Genomic DNA, 19,781 nt, shown 5'->3' with positions numbered 1-19,781 from the left:
CTGTGTCTTTGATACGAAATTGCTGTTGAGTAATAAGTTCTATTTGATGGCTATGTTGGAGAAGAGATATCTTAAAAAATTCAAATACCATCCTTCACTGAATTGGATGTGAGCTTCACATCCTTAAATTTAGTCCACTGAGGATATGCTCCTAACTACCCTAGAATATCCAAAGAACTTACTCTGACTGTTGAACACATTAGAATGATTGTGTGCTCAAAGACAGTCCACAAAATGTTATAGCATCTAAGCAAGCTTAGAAGCTGCTGTTTATTCAAAGGTCACACACAGTAACTTTGTATTTGTGCAGGCTGTATTCCATATCCAGTTTAACATTCCCTCCAGATCTTTTATCATGCCATTAGCTATTAAAGTGTGTTGTTGCATTTTAACTGGACCAAACAACAATAGAAATAAACCCTTGCCCTCCTACTACAATCTCTCCCACTAAGATATTTTTTAAAGGAGTCTTCTCAAACTACAGGGGTAATAATCACTGTAAAAAATTGCATTCTCCCTTTAAGGAACTTGGCTCAGGGCATATGAGTTTTCACAGGACCTGACTCCTAAACTGAGCTTTAGGATCAGTTCTTATTTTTAGTAAGTTCCAAAGCAAGCTGTTCCTGTGGGCTTTATCAAAGACCATTAAGTAAAAGAAACACAAAAAATTACTGGTTATTTAAGTCCTTTGTTAAAGACAGCTTTACTTGTGGTTAGTGCACAGTACACCAATCTTTGATAACCTTTCTCTGACTACTTCCCATTGTGTATTCAAATTACTTGTAGAGTTCCCCCACCTACAATTTATTATTTCAGGCCTTGGAACCCTTATTAAAAACACAGAAAGTTTTTCTACTGATTTATTATAATGCCAGCCATTCTAGCCAGAAATTACAAATGGATCTGTTGTAATGGTCTGATCCAGCAGTGGGATGAAGGAATTCTGGATTGAAAGATCTAGTCAGGTTAGCATGAAAGGTTATGGTGGTGCTGTGGTAGGGTTAGTGTAGATAGCCCATATATGTTCCCATTAAGGTAAAGTTGGTGCTACATCTGTTTGCAGGGTCCTTTAGGTGTTAAGCCTTTCTTTTTCGTCACAACATATTCCAAAGCTTGTTCATCATTTTCACAGGGAGTTGACTCAAAGCAGATTCAGAGGTTGGCATGAGAAACAGTTCATGTTTTGAGGTTCCAAAAGAGTCAGATGGCTTCAAGCACAGCTTTTCTGTGCTTGAAACTCAAGCCCATGGGATGCTAAAATTCCAGCATATTTACTTTCATTTCTTTTCCTTGAGTCAGGATCACAACTCAGATTTGGTGTAATAATATCATGATCTAGGACATATTTCTTCCATTCTAGATATTATAAAAAACTGGAATTATGATGAGGAAAATATATGTACTGCAGTGGTGCTTCAGCTTTTAATCACTAAGGTAACAAGCACTGCCATGAAGTAATTTTTAATTAGGATACAGTAGTATAAAGTCAAACCCAAAGTTATTCTACACATTCATTAATGCCACCATGGTATGAAAGAAATAATATGGATTTTTCTCATTCTTGTGGAAAAGGGCTAACAAATCATTTATAAATTAAAAGTATACATGTAAAAATGTTTATAAATATTTTTCTAGAAGAAATGTAGACTTTTAGTTGTTCTTGGTGATGACAATCACACAGAATAATTAAGGACTGAAGGCAGACCATTTTTGTTGTAGGTAGCTCATCAGCCCATAAGAAAATAGTTAATCACAAGTTTCTGGCTCAACTTAATTCAGGAAATGAGTGTTGATTTTACTGTTCTATCAACGTCTTCTTTATAGCAGTTTGGGGTTTTTTTGCCTTTTTACCTGATCTTACCAGTAGAAACACTGTTTGTGGGACTTGGCCTGAAAAGTGTAAAGAAGCCCTCTGCACACGTGTGTGAGCATGTTGTCTTTATTCCAGAAACGGGCAGCTCCTGGTGTGGGACACCCTAAAGAGTTGACCTGGCTCATTTGGTGTTATCCAATACCCTTTTTTCCAAGGGCTGCCAGGTCAGTGTCATGTATGTGTGACATGTGGACCAGGAGAGCTCGTGGCTATTAATTACATGATGAATTTCTGTCTGGCAGAGAGATTGGCAAGACATGGCAGTCTAGGCTCTTGGTAGACCCACATGACCTCTCAAAAAGGTTTGACCACCCAAGTGCTACAACCTGAGATGGATGTGCGATTGATAAATAGTGAAAGGAATGAAACCTGACTGGCTTAGAGAGCCAGATGTCAAATGCAAAACAAAAAGAAAAGGCCCCATGGAAATTGCTGTTATTTTTCTTTAGTCTGAGTATAATCAGGGGGTCCTTGACACAGTATTATGCGAGAAAATAATTCACTAAATATCTTGGCTTTCAAATTGATAGATTCTTCTTCATATCTATATATATATATGTACTGTGGCAGAATTTGAACGAACGCTCCACTTTGGATTGGAATGGCTTGGAAATGTTTGTGAAAGTACTTTTGATGGAACAAAAATGTGTAGGCAGTACACTCAAGCACTTTTTGTCAAAAAAAATCACATAGCTACAAAAACTACCTATGCATAATATCGACCAGATGGATTTCTAGTCCTGAGGAAAGGGTCCTGTTACCAGGACTAGAGGATTTTTTTTAACTCTCGTCCTTGTTTTGACATGACTTCACATGTGATTGTTAAGTCATTTCAGTCAGTGTGACTGTGATTTATCTTATCCGTATGGAAACTATTTTGCAATTCTCACATACAAAATCTCTGATAAGTGCAGATAACATAATTATCATACAAAAAGGACAGCTGTGAATATCCATTTCTGACACAGATAGTTTTTTCAAAATACAAGAACTTTAATTTGGTGAAATGATGGAAGTAGTGCTTAGAATGACAGGAATTCTTTTCCTTTTTCAGCTCATGTGTCTCTTGTCCAAAGAAATGTTAGTTCATTATTTTTTTCAGTGAGGAGTGCTTAAGATTCTGTAGCATAATCAGATTTTGTCACAGAACCACAGGGGAAAGCCAGATGTGCAGCTCTTAAGAGCTGGAAAGGAATGAATTATACTTGGGGGAGTATCTTGTGTGATAAAAGAAAACTGTTGTAGTGCTCTTAAGCTTTAGTATAGAGACATGAAACATCTTAAAATCCAAATCCATCAATTTGTTAAAGACTACATTAAGCCCTGTGGGCTTGTATTTCTCGTCTCTGTAGACACCTGGTATATGTTTACCACTTTCAGGTCATCCTCTGTTTTATTTGTGTTTATCTCACTTTTTTGTAACTTTGTTGGTGTAAGTACTAAATGTAATTTTGGAGTTTCAGGAGTACAGGCTGGTCAGCAGCATGGTGGCATAAAATAGATTATTGAGGCTGAGGTCTGGCCCTTCCCTCAGCAGAAGCAGTGATTTAGATTTGGGTGAGGGTTTTTTTACCAGCCCTTGGTGATCTCCCACTGTTGAAGTGAGTAGGTTTAAAAGTTCCTAGGCCAGGCAGAGATATTGAAATGATGTGGAGGACACCCCTTGTCCAGGAGTCAATTGCTCTCAATATTTGTATTCACCTAGAGACAAAAGCAACAGCAAAACACGAGAGAAAGCTGTATTAAAATATTATGGGCTGTATTCTCACAGACCAGTAGCCTTTTCTAAACAGAGGAAAGTTTAGCAATCCTCATTTCTGTGTAAATGCCAGCTGTACTGTGTTTCAGTCTTTTATTAGGTGCTTATGCCGTATTTTCACACGTGTCCATATGTAACTTTTTTGTGCACCGAGCTGAGACTATTCCTTTAGTATCAGAATCTTTTAGGTTGGAAAGGACCTTACAGATCATCAAGTGCAATCACTAACCCAGCACTGCCAAGCTCACCACTAAACCATGGCCCCACGTGGCGCATCCACACATCATCTAAATACCTGCTGGGACAGTGACTCAGCCACTTCCCTGGGCAGCCTGTTCCAATGCTTGACAACCTTTGGGTAAAAAATTTTTTCCTAGTGTCCAATTTAATAAGCTACTGTTAGATATTTTCCCTCTTCATTGTTTGTCATGTAATATTAGTGTTGTTACATGCCTTTTAAACCTCTCTTTCAAGGGAGTTACTTATTTCTTTCTAACCTTTCCTGTGACCTCCAACACTACATTTCTGAGTGCTTAAGAAACAGTTATAAGTTTATGTTTACATTATCCTCCTGAAATGTTGCTTTTGTCTTCCCATTTCACAGATAAAGATGAGGCAGATGTTTAAAATGTCTGCTAGAAGGTTAGTCTGCAGAACAGATTTGATGGTGGCCAGTTAAAGATGCTTGGAAATAGATACTTAAAATTATTAAAATTTTGTAGCAGAAATTCAAGCAAGCTGCAGTGTTGACTTTCCAGCATTTAAGAAAATTCCTGGGGATGATACATCAGGGAAAAAGAGGAAATCAGTTTTTTTTTTTATTTCATGGGTAATTCCTGAAGAACTGAATTTCTCCTAATGAGCTAATCCTCAGAATTATCAGATACAGCCTGATAGAGCACACTGTGTAACACCCATGTGGGATAAGACTGAGGTCCAGTGGGTACAAATGGTCAGTATTTGAGCATAACAGGGTGCAAGTCCCTGCTCAGGCACTCCAATCCTGTACATCTGCAGAAGTTGGGTCAGACCACCCTCTGAATGATACGAAGGCTCTCCTGAGGGTAGATATTTGTTCCAGCCTGCAGATTGGATACTTAAGGCTCTTTGATGTCTTAGACAGAGTGCCAAGGTGCTATCATGATTATCTAGCATAAAATACACTGCAAGCCAAGAAAGGTTTTTCTCATGTAATCTTTCTTGTGGGGAAGGGCTGACGAATCATTTGTGGTGACTGAGGATAGAGAGATTGTGTTAGAGCAGTTAGGCTTGCTAATCACAGAAAGTAACCATTGTTTGATGTTTCCATGAGAGAGCCCTCCATTAACTGCAGCTGAACTTGGCTGAGTGTGAAATTAAAAAGGAGACATAGATTTCCAGACACTCCCTCAGGTGCTCAAAAGTATGCTAACTGGCACTGTGGGAGACCTCCTAAAACAGCTAAGGATGCTTAAAGGAAAGGGGCCACAACAATGTGAAAAGAAAACCTTTGTATAATCACTGAACCCACAAAGTTGATCAAGATCAGTCACACTGTATTAACTGCTAAATTTTAAGCGCACATGAAATGCTTCTTTCTGCCAAGGTCTGGTTCCAGCTGTGCTTGGTGAGCATCTGCACTCCCAGGAACTGGAGGTGTTTAATACTAGGCAGAAAAGTCTGTGAAAATAAATGTAAGAGAAATTGTCAGGAGCCTGCATATTAAGGCATTGCCTAGCTTTAAGAAAATTATTTTAAAACTTCAACTTGACAGACATAGAAGATTTTACAGGCTATGTTGGCTTCTGCTGGCAGCTGGAATCTGAATTGTAGAGACCCAATTGCTTACTTGCATTGTGGCACTGGAGACATTTCAATCTTATTTTTTTCTCTCTCTGTAAAATGAGGGAGGCATATAGATCCCACAGATACCTACTGGAATGAAATTTGAAACTCTGGAACCTAGTATCATTGCAAAGTATTTAAAATGCACTTTTAAAACCATGTTTATTACCCACGACATTGAAGTGTAAGAAGGGCTGTATCCTTTGTCTCTGAGGTTGTTGTATTATATAAGTCTCTATGGAACATTCCATTTTAATGCTTGGTTCTGTAGAAAGAAATGAAAACACCATAAATTCAGGATTATGACATATTCTAGGATTAAGGGGAAGGCTTTAGCCAAGAATATGTACATATATCAGTTTATTCTACTTTGCTGTATGTGAAAGATCTTTGAAATCTCTCCTGATTTTGAGAGACAGTGTCCCTTGAGTAAAACCAGTATTACTCATTTCACTGTTGATATGTGAATATCATTCAGTTATATTGGTGGTTTTTGTGACATGAATATACATTTTCAGATCTAGGTATTCATTTTACTGGGATACTCTTTCTGATGGAAGCCTTTTGTGTCTTTGCCTGTAGCTACCATTGACCTCCACACAATTGTCACTGTTGTTTCAAGATTTAAAAGGGAAGCAAGGAGGTGATGGTCTCTGAAAGCTTGTGCTGTTAGAAAAGCATATCATATTTCATTTAATATTCTCAGTTGTAGAGCAGACTTTGAACATTCACATGTTGTCTTTCTTTCATCATCCAACAAAATAAACTGGGAAAATTGTTGCATTATAAACACAATTTTAAAATTCTTATTTTAAAAAACATCTCCTCGCCCCCAAGAAAAAAAATCTCAGTGATCCTTTAAAGAAGGAGCAAGCTGGAATCCTATGAAATGGTATCTAATAAGACAGGCTATGGTATGCACATCAAAAAATGATATCTAGTGTTACTACAAGTTAATGTACATCCTGTAATTCACTGTAATGTATTTTCAAAGCCATGAAGCCTCTGCTAGTGATCTCTAGGAAACAGACTCATCTGTTAGCCAGCTAATTACCAGATAAGTGCCCAGAGCAAGTACCTGCCATCTCCTTCATAAAACTGTCCTATGCACAGGGAGATAAATAGTGACAGAACCCCATCCTGAATCTGTCCACATTGTGCTGCTATGTTCATTCTTCATTTCAAGTCATTGCTTGGGTGATTGTGATTTTTGAAATGCAAACTTTTTCTGTTTAGAAGATCTCTCCGTTCTGTTGTGGTGGCAGGTGCTGGCTGGAATGCTGGCTGTCATGTCCTTTGATTCTGTCATAGTGATTGACACCCCACACACCTCATTACAAAAAAAAAAATAAAGCTCAGAACCCAGGCATCACACTGTTTTTTAAAGATGTTGTGTCTGACCTTGAATGACAGGTTATTTTGACAGTGCATTGTTTGTGTAGTGGAACGATACTGAGTCACTAAGTTTAATAGCAGCACAAAATAAAAATATGTAAAAAGAGATTCAAGTCCTGGCTGGAAGCATTTATAGGTAAATATGAAGAAACAGGGTAAAACAAGTGGGTATAATGAAAAACAGCACAAGACTGTGTTTTAAACATTTTGGAGGTGGGTTTTGGCTTGTGTTTTCTCAATTGATTTTTTTTCTCTTGTTTTTGTATCTTTGGTTAGTTGAGCTTTTTGGTTGTTTTATTCCTGCTCAAAGTGTACATCACAAAGGAAGTTATTTAATAAGCCCCAGTTGCTCAGCCTTCTGTCTAGCATCTAAGTGCTTTTTGAATTTTGAGGGCTGATTGAGGGAATAATCTGAAAGACTGGGGGAGGAAAAAGAAGTAGGTAGGCAAGGGCCTACCCTTAGGTAAGAACATGGAAGAGGGCAGAGAGATGTTTGCCAAGAAAAACACCAATGCAGCCATACAGTAATGGTGGGAATTTACAGAGAGAAAATTAATTCATTTTATACTCTTAAATAGGAATATTAAAATTGGAATTTAATGTTAATGTAGGAGGAGGAAGTTCCAGATGTGTTTCTGTATGACATGACATTACAAATTTGTGTTCCTAGTGGCATCTCTGCCTTTGTTTATTTGAGAGGCTGCATGGTCAGATGATGCAAGAGAGAAATGAGAAGTAGAAGGAAAAGAGAATGGACAGGAGGAATTATTGTAGTAGTAATCAAGGGAAAAGTTGAGTAGTGAGCAAAGTGGTTGTTTCAATGCTGATCAAAGGACCCAGACAGAGCATGCAGGTGTTACTGGAAAGAACACAGACTTTGCTGACTTGCTGTGCAGGTCAGGGAAGGCCCTGGTTAAAGATTGTCTCCATAAAGGATGACAGCTGGAAGGAACTGTCAGATATAATGCACATGAGCCTGAGGTCAATCAGTCTCTACAGCCTCCTGTTATTACTTGTATAGTTGTATGGGACCATGGTCCAGCCTCTAGGACTATTGCAGGCCTGCTTGGACTGGGTCATTTGCAGTGACCTTGCCATAAGTGAGGAGCTGGGAGCTGTAAGGAGTTCAGATGTTTGTCATGGAGTTGGTCAGGGGCTGGAGCAGCTGGACTGGGAGGAGAGGCTCAGGCTGAGCCTTGGTCAGGGGTGGCTTCAGGGGACCCCAGCAGAGGCCCCCAGTGCCTGCACAGGGAGGGGTTCCTGACAAGACCCAGCCAAGTACCTCCCACTGGGACATGGGGAGGGATGAGACACTGGGCCTAGGTTGGAATGAGAGGTTCAGATGGATATAAAGGGAAGCATTTTCCCATGAATGGGCTCCAGCAGGGGAATAAAGGCACGGAGAGGTTGTGGTGTCCATCACTGGATGTTTTCAGAGCCCAAAAAGAAGAAATAACATGAAATTCCTTTGCAAAAGGACCTGGGTACTTTATTTTTTTCCCTCAAGGTTTCTCATTTTTTAAAATGGGTAAGTAAACTCTGCATGTATTGGGAATCAGGGAATTCCTAGGAATGGTGTACAGCTGATAACATCTGACACAAGCATGCTTGTAGACAGCAGTTTCTTTTAACAGCATCATACTGGGCATTCATTGGAATACATGATGGCAGGGATGCCTCTTAGAGGAATTACATGTTAATTCCATTAGGAAAAAAAAATTTTCTGTGCCATTTATTTTGTAATTTAAGATCAGCATTCCACATTTGCAGAAGGCTGATAGAATTTTTAAAGTAATAAATCAAAGGAGTTCTCTTAATACCTACAGAACTAAATGTAGGGACATTTCCAGAACTATTCAATGAAACTCAATTTACATATTTTTTGGTGTGTAATCTATGTGACCTTCAGTAACTGTTTGTTTTTTTAATCTGAAAAATGCCTTTAAAGAGTAATAGCCCAGAGTTTCAAATAGTGCAGCAGGAGATGTAATGCATATTTTAACATGTTTTCTTTAAATTTGTCACACAGACTTGTTGTGCGTGATTATGTAAAAGTCCGTGTTTTTAAAGCCAGTAGTACAAGTGTGTGATGTACTTGGTTGGGCTAAAAAATTCAGAAGTCTAATTTATCTTGAGATATGCTCAGTCAAGAAGTTTTTCACAGCAGTTAGCTAACACTTCAAGCTCTAACAGTGCCCCTGAGCCATAAAAGAAATTTGCATGTAAGAAATGTTTTGAATCTATTAAAACTCAGCTCAGAGCTAAAGAGTTTCTCTTATGTCTTTGTTGACTAACATGAAGTGAGATCTCACAAAAAGCTAGGCTGTGATCGACAGATGCCAAATCTCAGGTTTTGATGTGATTATATATTTCTTTCATGCACAGTGGTTTGCTCTGGGACTGGAGTTTCAGAAAGACAGCAATCAATGGGTCTGTGCAAGAGTACACAAAATATATTACTCCTGGCAGTCGTCAAGGCAGAATTATTCAAAAAATAATCTGAAATGCATTTGATCATATACTAGAAGTTTTAATAATTTATATTATACCTTATTAGCAAAGTCTTGTGTTTACTTTGTGACTGCCAAAACAAGATGAAAGGCTGCCTCCGTGGAAATACAAGATGCTTAGCTCAAAGTCTCTGTCTGTGCTTTTCAGTTTGGTAATTTCCCTTCCTTCCCTCATTTTGATTAATAGTATATAATTTTAAATCTTAGAATATCTCTTCCTTCATTGTGGTCCTATTTAGTGAGAGCAATGCTTAACAAGTCTACCAAAGAGTTTGTGGCCTATCAAGATTGAAACTAGTACAAACACGTATTTTTGAAACTTCTTTACCTTAGGGCTTCCTCCCAGCACTTTTTTGTTGAAAGAGGCTTTGAATTTTGTTCTAAATTCCACTGAAATGAATCATTATGGTAATCTTTCTAACTCTTGCAGCTACAAAAGTGTAATACCTGAGCTCAGCTTAAGGAGCTGTTGCACTCTGACTAGTGATTGTATGTGGTAAATATCACAGCTATATCAGGTCAGAATATTACAGAAATAACTTAAAGAGTTCCTTGGAAAGCTAATGCACTGTAAATATTGTATCTAGAGACAGAGATACAAATAAGGACTGTTCGGAATTAATTGTTCTGTTAAATGAGAGCATAGTGAGTGGACAGTGTAAATGCTAGTTCACAAAATTATTTTTTTACCTCCACCGAGGTTTCTTACACCAAATGTGCATATAGTCATATATAAAATGTTTTTCAGTAACACAGCTGTTTATAGGATACTTGTGTGCCTGGAAGAACTGTTTACGTTCTTGACAGGCCAGGCTGTGGCAAGGGCCACTCAGCCCTTACTCAGGAGGGAAAGGGTGCAGTGACACAGTCCCTTTAGCAGAGCTCCTCTTCCCCCTGGGGAATTTGTGCTCAACAGACTCTGAGCAAGAGGCATCCACCTGCAGGTGTCTCTGAGTGATTATCCTGGGTTTAAAAGCTCTGTATGAATCTCAGGATGGGGACAAAAAGACTGTTATTTTCTACAAGAGCCTTTCAGTCTCACTGTGATGATAATGAAAATTTCATGGAAGCCTGTGGTATTACTCATGTGTCAGGCAGAATTTTGGGCCAAACTAGAGAAGAGTGCTTAGAAAACATGAATCAGATGAATACGCTCTTTACTTTCCTTGGAAGGGAGTATTTGGCAGGATCACCTGAAGAGGTGTACATTATCAAACAGAAACACAGTTTGAGTGGTAAGCTGTGATGCCTTTAAGAAAAGGCTCACTTCAGTTGGCAATTTGAGATATTTTTGTCTTTCTACCAAAAAAAAAAACAAAACCAAAAAACCCAAACCAAAAAAAAAAAACAACCAAAAATGGGTTTACTGTATCAGTATGATCATCTCATTTATTGGAAATATGATGAAGTAAGGAAAAAACAGATTTCACAGCTGTACAGGCTGACTTAGATGAAATGCTACTGAGACAACTCACCAGCAGCGTTCACCACCACTGGAACTTTGTAAACCTTGCCAAAATCTCTTGTGCCATTCTGTATTACCAGCAGTATGAAGCACTACCTAATGCATATGTAGTGCATGTTGCAGTAGAGGTGTAAGAAAACAGTATGGTAACAAAAAAATGCAGTATAGGCATGATCAAAATTATACCAGCGAGATGAGACTCTTTGGTTTTATGTTGGAAAACAGAAAAGCTGTATAACATAAATGAAATGCCAGTGAAACCACTACTGTAAACTATGTTACAGAAACATGATTGAATGCATGAAACACTGATGTGCTTAACTGTTAGTGAAGGAAAAAACTTAAAAGAAGTCTCTGAAAACATTTTACAACTTACAATTTGTATTTGGAGAATTTTGCTGCCTGTCCCTAGTCTTCCTGAGACATGTAGCTAGGAACTGAAGCATTGAGGAGAAGGTCCAGCATTATTTATGAGGTACTGGCCCTTTTTATCTGTTTACCAAGGGATAGCATCTAGTCTTGTATGAGTAAATAACTATGATTTTATCATGCAGTGTAGAAATATTTAATTAGGAGTCATTTCTACAAATTAAGCAGCTTATATAGGCGATTTTTGAGACCTGCAAAGAAAAGAAATGCTTTATAAATGTCTAGAAAGAATAAATTGCAAAAGAATTTCGACTCATTTGTAAAAAATCCTTAATACTGTACATTTTCCAGTTTAATCTTCAGGCAAAGGTTAATCAGCTTTGATTTGGGAGGACAAAATAGCTGTGGCCGAGTGCTAAAATTTCAGACACCTTAGAAATTGATTGTAACTAATAACTTAGCAACAGTTTTTGATTAAGTTAACATGTTCTGCACAATATAGACTGAAGTTCTGGAGTGGTGCTGTTACTGTGCCTCACTCTGTGGAGAATTACACCCCAGCGTGCTTACCTGTTTCCTTTCCTCTGTTTACCCAGTTGACATTCTTCTAGGTGCTCATGTGTGAGAAGTCATCCTTATTTCATAGTTCACTTGGTCAGTAACCCTTTGCCTGTGTGAATTGGGATCCAAGTCAGCAATAACTCAGTTGTTAGAACAGCACTTACTCCAGGCTGTCATTTGCCCCTTTGATGCTTACTTACCTAACCAGTAGTAATCATTATTTTCCTTCTACAATTACTATAATGGAGCTGATTGCTGAAATGGAAAACAGGAGGCAGTTACAGAAGGTTTGAATTGTGCTGTCACACTTTCATGGGCAGGCACCTTTCTTGGAGCTTTGATATTTCTTTGAGTTTGCCCAGAAATATGTTTGGTAAAAGACAAAATGGGCATCTGGTCTGTATATTCATGTGGCCCTGTTTCAGCTTCTTGGAAATACAAGATTATCCAGATAGTTACTTTCTGGGTCCCTAATTTATTTTATACAAAATGTGAAAGAGAAAAAAAATAGAATGGTTTAATCAAAACCCTTTTTTTAACTGGAAAGTTTCAAACCAATTAAAAATCCAGCTGAACTCAATTGAATTCCCAAGAGATTATTCAAATAGAGGGACGAAAACAGAAATGACAACAGAAATATTGCATCCTCTGATGCAGCATTGTTACACCTTTGTTTAATTACACCTTCACCACTTACATCTCTTGCAAATGTCATCGAATTTCACTGGATGTTTTTCCTTTTGAGTATCTACAATACTGAACTGAATAAGGAGAAAAGGGAGAAAAGAGCTTTTTACTCTTTTCACTTGGATTTTCTGCTGAAATAGTGATGCAACATCAGTAACTTGTGCTGCAGTTAAAAGACATCATATTCTTGGGGATCTTGGTGCTTGCAGTCAGGTTGGGAATGGTAATGACAGGCGCAGCAGGGAACTGGGATTCAATATGCTGAATGAGAAGGTGAGTGTTTTAGCACAGCTGCCTCCTGAGGGTCAGGGGAAAGGAAAAGCCCTTTGGGAGGATTTTCAAGCACCACTGAGCTGGCACACCAGGAGTCAATGATTGACTTTAGAAGATCCCTGCTGTGCAAAGGATTGAGTGTTGTGGTCCCCTTTATCACTGGTTAGACATTTCTTCTGGAGAAGCTAAAAATCGGAAGGTAGTGAGAAAGCAGCAAAACAAAAAATAACCATCAAAGAGCTGTCTCTGGTGGCAGTGAGGTCTGGAGATTTTTCTGTTGCTAACAGCTGCATTGACTTGACAGTTAATTTCATTAGAAATACTGATTTTGTGTGGCATTTATAAGATTCCTGCACGAAAAACTGATGACCTGGTGATGATGCAGTGCAGGTTGAATTGTTGGTCTTGAAAAGGACATTAATTTGAACCTCAGTACAAAAAGGAGAGTGTATTTGGTATGTACAGTCAGAAAGACAGAACACAGTTTCAATCCTAATGTTTGCCTTTCTTCACAGGAGTTCCGACGTTCAGCACAGAATGGCACAAAGTGGAAAGCACAGCCTAATGCTGAGATCCCAGTGAAAACACGGCTCAGCTCCTGGATGGCTTTGCAGCTGCCATGGCAACAAGAGGGAGGTGGACTGAAGATCCTGTCTGTCAGCCTGGCTCTACTGGCAGTTCTTCTTATGCTTTACTATGGAGGAATGAAAACAGAACTGTGAACTGAATGGGGCTTTTATAAAAACAATGAAACTGCTGTTCAAAATCTTCAAAGGAAACACTTTTACCAGCAAATCTTTTCTTTTATTTTAGAAAAAAAAAAACCAACTAATATAAATTGGGCAATAATTTCTACTCACTCTATGCCTTTCCTGTCATTCAAAGGAGAGAATGGTAATAAGCTGTGGGAAGGCCTATCTTGCCAAAACCTGAGATCCTTGGTTGGTTGAACAGGTTGTTGCATCTTCCCTTTTCTTTTTTTCCTAAAATGATGCAATGTTTGCATTACATGCTCTTTTCATATTTGCTGTATCAGATAAAATTGCATTAAGTTTTTAAGGAATCTTTCCATTGAGTAATATTGGTCATCTTTTATGGGTAGATTATTTAAAGCTTTCCTAAAGATTTTGCTTGATGCAGTGTGATTGTTTGGTATCTGTCTTTTTACATTAGAATGAACACTGCAAGGCCATTAAAGTTTGTTATTTGTTGCTATTTATTTTGCTGTCATGTTTGAAAGAATTTTTGCCTGCTGTCTTGCATCTCTCAACTTCACAATGAGTTATTAGGCTTTTTTAATACAAGAAGAATTATTTTTTACATAGAAATAGCTCTAAAAGGTGTTGGGTTTTTTAATTGAATGGGAAGATGTTGTTCTGGTGATAGAGTTCTGTTAAAAGATGGATTTAATACAGTCTGTAGATTTTATACAATCTTTAGAGAACTACCTGGGAATCTCTTAGCTTTGCATTGGCTCAGTAAAACAATTATTACTCTGTTAGAGGTTGCATTTTACACAATGAAAATTTCTAATTAGTTAATTCAAGCCATTTTGTCATGACAGGATCTCCACACATCCTGTGAGTGTGCTGGTGAGTCAGGGACTGGACTGTGTGCCCAGTTCTTCCTGCACCTGACCTCATCATACTGTTGGTTTGTTCATGCCTTGTCACCTTTGTGAATCTTCATCCAAACTTCCACTTGCAGAGACTGTTTAAAATCATAACACAGGCACTGTTGAGAGTTTTTTTTAGTGTTTGTGTCACATCCAGATGGAGCTGAGCTGTCTTACATGGCTGTTGTGGTTTAACCCCAGCAGGCAGCTGAGATGCTCACTCACCCCTGCAGTGGGGTGGGGGCAAGAATCAGAAGGGTAAAAGTGATAAAACTTAGGGGTTGAGGTAAAGACACTTAAACAGGTAAAACAAAAGCTGCACATGCAGGCAAGGCAAACCAAGGAAATAAATCATTCATTACTTTGACAGGCAGGTGCTCAGCCATTCCCAGAAATGCAGAAGAGGCCTTGACTCTGTGTGAGCCCTCCTCAGCAGCAGAAAATCCAAAACAGCCCCATACCAGTTGCAGTGAAAAAAATTAACTCCATCCCAGCCAAAACCGGTGCATTGTCTCTACAGTGCAGAGGAATAATCCCCTAGTAAGAGTGCTTTGTACTTTATAAATTGGGGATTCATAATAGTTACAGACAATTAACCAGGAAGCTCCACCATGATGCTTTCAGCACAGCCTGTAAATTATAACAGCAGATGTTACTGTCTTTAGGAAATCAGGTGTGTGATCAATCAAATATTAAATTTTTGATAGCAACCACTGAAGGTCATAAGCCAAGACGCAAAATCCACAAGTTTTAAAAGAAAAAAAATAAACAAAAACATGCCCTTAATTTTCTTTTGTTTGTTGGCATGCTTTTTTTGTCAGGCTTTTCTATACAACAAGGAATATATAACAATCAGTAATTTACTTTTTTAACAAATCTGAAAAATTCTCAGAAAAAAACCCACCAACATGACTCTGGGAGTTGAAATTTTCAGGAAAGTACCACAGATTGCAAGACTCTCAGGAAAACTGTGGATTGGCAAAATCATTATATCCAAGCCAAATTTTCACATGTGATGGGAATAATCTATGCAGATATGTTGTGTGCCTCTAGCATTATCTCTGTCAGCCACTCTAGCTTATCTAATCGTGGCAATTACAGACTCATTGCATCAGCTATTACAGAGATTTACCAAGCTTGTGATTTAGATTGTGTGCATCGTTGACTTTAATGGGACCAGCTTATTTTCTTAGAAATAGTGCAATATACTGAAAGAGGCCAAAGAAGACTTTGCAAATGACATTGCCCATGCAGTATGTTCTTAAACTGAGCTTTAATCTGATAAGTAGGAAGCGTTGTTTATAACGTATTTTGTTGCCTTCCTTTAGATTTTGAGAGAGGTTTTTGACACTTGGTGTTGTAGAGCAGCATTGTGTTTGTCACTGCGTTCTGGTTATGTACAAATAAAGCTTCCAAAGCCACTGAGCTGAGCAGAACAGTTCTGGTCAAACAGCTCACCTGGGCCAAGCCTGGACTGCCTGGGGCTGCTGGTGCAGCTTGGGAAACCTCAGTGAGTGTGGAGTGAATTGTACAAGTACATCCTCCTCGTGGAATGAGTTGACCTGAACATCTGATCTGTGATTTTTGATCCTGTTTGGCTCCCTGAATGCCCTGAGTACCCTGCCAGGCAGCATTTTTAATTTTTACATCAACATTATGTTTGAGACCTACTTCCAAGTGTTCCCTCTTTGCAAGCCATCAGGGTGGGTGAGAAATCTGCTGCACTCCAGCTTAACAAGGTCATTGCAGGAAAAGTTACCTCATAGTCAATTGATCCCACTTTCACACATGCTGAACACACTCATCACTAGAGAATGTCTTTGCTAATAAGCAATCTACATTCAATGACCTTTTGTCAGAGCAAAAAAAAAAAAGAATATAATTTCCATTTGATACCAGGAAAGCCTCAACTATTTTTCTTAAGTGTTTGTGGTAGCTCTGAGTTCTCTTTGGCTGTTTGCAATGAGGAATCTTGCAAACCACAGAACCCTGAGTAGCAAAAACATCTTAAATCTGTTGTGAACAGCATTAAGTACACACATTTTATTTTCTACTTGAGCATTATATGCTGGAGGACTTTGTCATTTAGTCTTTTCATTGTAGCTTTCTAGTAATAGTATACTTGTTTAGAAAAAGAGTATGACATAGAAGTGTTTTATGTAAAACTTGTTCTATGAAGGAAGAGAAAGAAGAAAAGGTGCTTTTTGAGGAGAGTGACCTTTGTTACATCATTCCTTGTACATCTTTGAACATCTGACAGCTACTGTTAATCTAGTTTCACTTCCAGGTTCAACTTCCCGTATGGAAAGCTGGAGTGATTTTTGAATAACAGCAAATAATATCAGAAGTGGCAGCAACTGGCAACTCTGACACTGAGCTTGGCTGTGGCCATTACCCAGAATCCTCCTGTTCTTCTTGAGAAGCAATTACAATTTCACAGGTTGGAATTAAAATTCCCTGCAGTATGCAGGAGAGTAACTGAAACTGTCAAAGTGATTTCAAGCTGCTAATCTCCCCCTGCTCCAAGAGTGAAAATAGAGCCCCTCTTACCCAGGCACAGATCTGACAACTTAAAAACTCCAGCCTTCCACTTCACTTAAATACATATGGAGAGTGGTTTGATCTGCTCACAGAGGATATCTGTAAAGATGTTATGTCTATGAACATTTGTGTGTTATTAACAAGTCTATCTTTTTTAACTTTAAGACGTGTGTAACTTCAGGGACTAAGACGAATATAAAAGGAGTCTTATGCAAGAGCTCTGACAGTTTGGAGGAATGAGTAGGCATGTGCCTGTTTGTGTGAGGCTTATTAAAATCTTTATTTATGTCTTCTCAAACATGTATTTTTTGCTAGAAAAATTGCTTGCAACTTTCCCAGGTTTTATTTTCACAGTTTTATATCCCACATTATATTTTGTGTGCACTGTGGTTGATTGTATAGATAGAAATAGAGAGCATTTAGAAACTAAAAAGCAGAGGAAAAAATTGAGGGGCTGTAAAACTAGGGTGCAAAATGAAAAATATTTGTGCAAAAGCTGCAAAGCAAATTTGGTCTAGGAGACATGGACCACGGAGTTAGGAATTGGCTGCAAAATACCATTGGACTTGTTCACAGGCAGGGTTCATCCACTAGATAATTAAAATCAGAGTCATTGCTGGAAAATGTTTGTGCAAATATCATTAGATGTCTTTTAGTTCCATAATTGATTTGCATGCTCTTAACATTCAAGTGAATGCTTTTTTCCTATAAATGAAAGTTCTTCAGTTGATAGAAGGAAGATGAATTATGAATAGTCTATTTTCCTTTTAAAAAAACCCAATACCATAAAAAAAAATCATGTCACTCCAACTGCTGGTATCCCAGAGTGCCCATTTGGGAAGTTGTGGTTATGGATTTGGATCCTTAATGCTGTCCAGTCATGTCCCATGAATGGAGAAAGAGTAATATTTGAGTGTCCTTTCAACAATATTTTGTTGGAAAATATTCAGCAATTATAGCCATTCTTCTTAAAAAGTGGTCTTAACATGATGTTTTATAGAGGACAATCTGCCCTGCATGGTTTGCTTAATGCTGGTTGTAGGTAATGGCATGAATTTCCATGTTGGTGACCAGAGTGATGCAGATTTGTGCCTACAACTTGCATGCTTTAAATGCCCCATCTGTCTTTGAGTGTGAAAACAGGGTAGTTGTGCTTAAGTGAGCATAAAATATTATGTCTACTCTCTTCCTGGGTGGTGTTTGTGGGGAGTGGTGTTCAAATGTTAGTTGCCAGTGGGTTACAGGTTACAGGAGAAGCTTGGAGATGATAAAACACACGAAAAAAGGGCCATGATGCCATGATTGCTTGGCACATAGTACCGAACAATGCTGGGGATCTGAGAGAAATTAATGTGATGCAATCATGACATGATGGGAAATTTGACTTGTCATGGTTAGGATATTGTTACAGTATAATCTGAAAAATAAAATGTTAATGGTGCTAAGAAGGCTTTGCTGCACAGACACCCTTCCCAAGTGCTCATAACTTGTGTTCCTGTGCTGTGTTGGAACAGTCTGTTCCACCACACTGGTGCCACAGCCAGACAAATGCCACCCAGCTCACCTGGCCCCTGGCTGTGAGCTGGGCATTTTCCTGGAGGAGGGCATCCCAATTCTGTCCCCTCTCACCCTGCTTGTCAGTGCATTGCATTTCTTGCTGCTTGGTAGGGGAGATGGGTAAACTGTGGCCAGCTAAGAGACTTGCTCAGTGCAGTGGCATGCAGTAAATAATGCACACTCTTCAGTGGTTGAAAGCTTCAGCTTTTTGTTCAGTTTCAAGTACCTCCATTCCACTGTGAGCCTGCATTCTCTCTTACCCTTTCTCCCAGCTGCCTCAACCAAGCTATCAGCAGCCCATTTTGTTTTGTGGAAGAAGACATATTTTCAGAAGGGTAAGTATTAGTCTGAGTAAGGTGGCTTCTTCCCTGAAAACAAGAGTCTTGCCTCTGTAGTGGAGCTCATTTGCCAGAGATGTCAGTGCTTGGAATCCATTGTGTTGCAGTGTCTGTTCTTCAGCTGTGTGGTGTCTGTCTACCAGAGCCTTTGGGTTATGTCAGAAACTCCCATTTGCTAATAAGCAGGATTAAAAGGCCTCTTCTGCTGTGCTGTATTAGTTTTGAACTTGCAAATCCCAGAAATGCTGTAATTCAGAGCGAGAGATAAAACACATCATTGATGTCAGCTGAACATATTAAATTTGATATCCACTAGTGGCTTTATGAGCTATAAAAGCCAATATCTAGAAATCACCAACTACAAGAAGTCTACACAAGAGATTACAGAGGGCTGTGTGTGACATGGCCTGCAGAGTGTTGGTATGAGACTGCAGGAGGAAGCGAGAGCATGTTACCAAGTCAGCTGTACAGATAACTAGTGGCAGAGAGAAAGATGTTCACACTCAAGGGACAGCTTAATCTCCAAGTATTATGGTAATATTAAGGAAATTTAGAAAAGACAGATAGCAGCTTGGACATGCTGCAGCAGCATTATTTTGCTTCTGTCCTGCTTGGAATTAGTAGGTGAAAAGGGCAGTCTGAATAACATTCTCCAGCAGAAGGATGAAACAGAGCCTAACAGCAGATAGCAGCTTTGGATCTATGAGAAGGAAATTATTTAGAACAAATCTGAACCTCCTGCACTTCCATATCTCCTCCCTGTGCTGCTCTGAAGGGACACCTTGTTTTGATTTGGTTTTATTTGCCTTTTTTTTCCTGGAAATACATATTTAGGTTCCCAAACCTTTTTTATTTTGTCTGACTGAAATAATACTGAAAAAAATTATTCACTTATGCTTCTGGTTTTAAGCTCAGACTTGTTTGCATTTTTTTGCATGCCCTGTGAGCCTGCATCAACCAACATTTTACTTGTAGAAGGGACAGGATTAATTTTTGTATTGATTTGAACTTAAA

General features: G+C 38.7%; 1 protein-coding gene across 2 annotated transcripts in view; it reads left to right on the top strand.

Annotated features, from left to right (window-relative positions):
* The window catches only part of CDKAL1 (CDK5 regulatory subunit associated protein 1 like 1), a 376,797-nt gene extending 362,613 nt beyond the window's left edge, over positions 1-14,184 (top strand). For both annotated transcript variants that reach the window (XM_005420967.2, XM_031056967.1), the window contains exon 15: positions 13,232-14,184. In XM_005420967.2, coding sequence (XP_005421024.1) covers positions 13,232-13,438 — 207 coding nt within the window. In that variant the 3' untranslated portion in view covers positions 13,439-14,184. The remainder of the gene's footprint in view (positions 1-13,231) is intronic.
* The last annotated feature ends 5,597 nt before the right edge of the window (positions 14,185-19,781 follow it).

Source organism: Geospiza fortis, unplaced genomic scaffold (genome assembly GCF_000277835.1).
Source record: "Geospiza fortis unplaced genomic scaffold, GeoFor_1.0 scaffold104, whole genome shotgun sequence".
Taxonomy (NCBI): domain Eukaryota; kingdom Metazoa; phylum Chordata; class Aves; order Passeriformes; family Thraupidae; genus Geospiza; species Geospiza fortis.
This window is presented reverse-complemented; position numbering and strand designations above follow the sequence as displayed.